The sequence below is a fragment of the Channa argus genome, chromosome 10, assembly GCF_033026475.1.
Source record: "Channa argus isolate prfri chromosome 10, Channa argus male v1.0, whole genome shotgun sequence".
Taxonomy (NCBI): domain Eukaryota; kingdom Metazoa; phylum Chordata; class Actinopteri; order Anabantiformes; family Channidae; genus Channa; species Channa argus.
The window spans coordinates 21,580,581-21,583,027 of record NC_090206.1 but is presented as its reverse complement, the minus strand read 5'-3'; the positions used below and the strand labels follow the sequence as shown (position 1 = coordinate 21,583,027).

General features: G+C 36.4%; 1 protein-coding gene across 2 annotated transcripts in view; it reads left to right on the top strand.

Annotated features, from left to right (window-relative positions):
- Window positions 1-2,232: 2,232 nt before the first annotated feature.
- The window catches only part of tdo2a (tryptophan 2,3-dioxygenase a), a 4,976-nt gene continuing 4,761 nt past the window's right edge, over window positions 2,233-2,447 (top strand). For both annotated transcript variants that reach the window (XR_010915292.1, XM_067517772.1), the window contains exon 1: window positions 2,233-2,387. Coding sequence is in view for 1 of the 2 variants with exons in the window: in XM_067517772.1 (XP_067373873.1) it covers window positions 2,353-2,387 (35 nt within the window). In the remaining variant the exon portion in view is untranslated. The remainder of the gene's footprint in view (window positions 2,388-2,447) is intronic.

Here is a 2,447-nt window from a genome sequence, read left to right as displayed (position 1 = left end):
CTTTATTTATAGTAGCTGCTGCCAAATCCAGATCCATGTAATTGCTTTTTAGGTTGATTGTTCATATAATACTTATTTAATATAGAACAACATGTAGTCTGCAAAGTAGTACAAAAAGATGTGACATTTAAAATTGCTTTTGTCCGTTTAGTTCAATTGCATTAAACTTTTTAACTGTGTGTGTGAGTGTGTGTCTGTGTGTGAAACAAAACACTACAATTCCAAGTCAATGCAACTTAAATATAACAATAAGTATACAATATGTTAAAGTTATGTACAAAATTGTAATTGTAAAAGTCAAGATAATGTATGTGTATACCCACTGTTAACCTTTTTTTTTAAAAAAGATAAACTTATTTCTTTGAATAATCAAATTCCTTTAAATGTTTTTTTTTTTTTGTTACACTAATGATTTTAGGATTGGTTATTGGTTCAGCTCATAATAATTATTCAACCCTTTCAAATATTACATAAAGAAGTCATAAAATATTTCTAATGGGATAGAGGTGAAAGACCCTAGTATAAAGAGTAACTGGCTGATTGCAGTACTATGAATGTACTTTTACATTTAGAGGTAAATACTGGCATAGCTGCCACAATCCTTTGGTAAAGACTAAACACCTCCTGTATATAACAGGAAATAGTTTATGGGTGATTTTACATCAGGCCATGTCCCTGCTCTCTTGTAATCAGTGTCACACTCAGACCTTGACAAACTTGTGTAATGACACATGCTCCCCATCAGTAAGACGTATAAAGCTTTGAAGATTTAAAATGACTCTCTCATCTTGTCTCTTGCAACTCAACAACTGTATTCCTTATCTCTTCACCAGCATTCATCGCATCTAAGTGGGAACAAGTAAATGAATTTTGGGGCTGCTGCTTGTTCAGTCAGCAGCTTTATGTTGCTGGGCTTCTACCATGTCCCAATTCAGAAATAGCTGCTTGTTATCATCGCTCTGATCTTCTGAGGACAGTTGCACAAGCTGTTGGGACTGTACTTGAGAAGTCTACAAAGAGTGTGTGGAAAAACAAGGCGGCTAATGATCTTGGAGAGATTTAGAGACCGTGGATTGTGGATTCTGAGTCTCACACTGATGAAACTGGGTTAGCAGCAAAAAGAATTCGGTTGTTAGTGTTGACAGTATGTTATGAATCGAGTATAAGGGAGGGAAAAGGGAGGGACCGGACTTGTTTCCCCTTTTTCTTTCCACTAATCACTTTGGCCAGTCGTGAATGAAAAGCGACAAACGCACCTCATAAACTGCGTTTGACAGCTGCCAATACAGACTGAACAGCAATGACATTCTGGTCCCCCAACACCTTTTGGGATGGTCACGTTCTCCAGCTGGAGACGTATGCATGTGTGTCCAATTTGCAGAAACACATGCGAACATAACCCGCGTTTACACTATGTAAACATCAAACACTCTCAATAACCTTGGAAACCACACATCTCCAAAGATGTTAATTGAGGTAAATAAAATATTAACCACATCACAAATATTTACTTTTGGGTGCAATGATCTACAGAGTGGCATCAATGATTCCTGCACTGTCATAGAGTTACGAAGGACTAAGACACAAAGTCATCGACTGACTTTTACAACCTGAGTGTTTATACTTTCACAGTGTGTAATATTAGACACGTAACTCTCTAATGGAGAGCTGTTGGCTACAAACAATATTGTCAACATAGTTAACCTACTTCTATTTAACTTATTTTCTCTCAGCACCTTAATTAGAAGGCCATGTGTTTTAGTACTGGTTGATCATCATATGGAAACTAAGCTATTACACCATATACAATTAATGACCAAATACAATGTTGATTTTTAATATTAAAACTATTTTGTTCGATTATAAATTTGTCTCTCAGTCTAATGGTTATATAACCAAATTCACAACAGAAAATCCCTGAGAGTAAACACTAAAGATAACCTGTGACCGAGACACCATGAGCAAACGTGCCTGACTTTAGTACTTGTTGTTTTTAAAAAAGTTCTGCAGAAATAATGATGGTGTCACATTTTCTCAGCCTGAATGTGATAGGTTGTGTTTGTTCTGTTTATTTATTTCCAGAAAAGTGATCTGTAATGTTTGTATTTGTTGTTTTGCATTTTGTTATTTGTGAGGGTTCTTTTGGCAGCTCAGACAAAGTCCAGAAGGTTGTCATGCTTCAAAGTAAACAGTGGCTTCATGGGAGAATAAGAGGCGGGCCGGATGGTGGCGGTGTCCTTGTGAGTGATTGGATGAGGCGAATCTATATAAATGTGGATTGCATTAAAGATAATTTTAGTAAATATTAGTCGAGAAAGACGAGGACATCTTTACTGCAACTGATCGGAAGCCATGAGCGGATGTCCGTACTTTCAGAAGAGGCATTTGTATGTTTACTTTGTCCTAAAATAGGGCTCCCATGGAATTTTATTGTGTTTTTTCCTAAT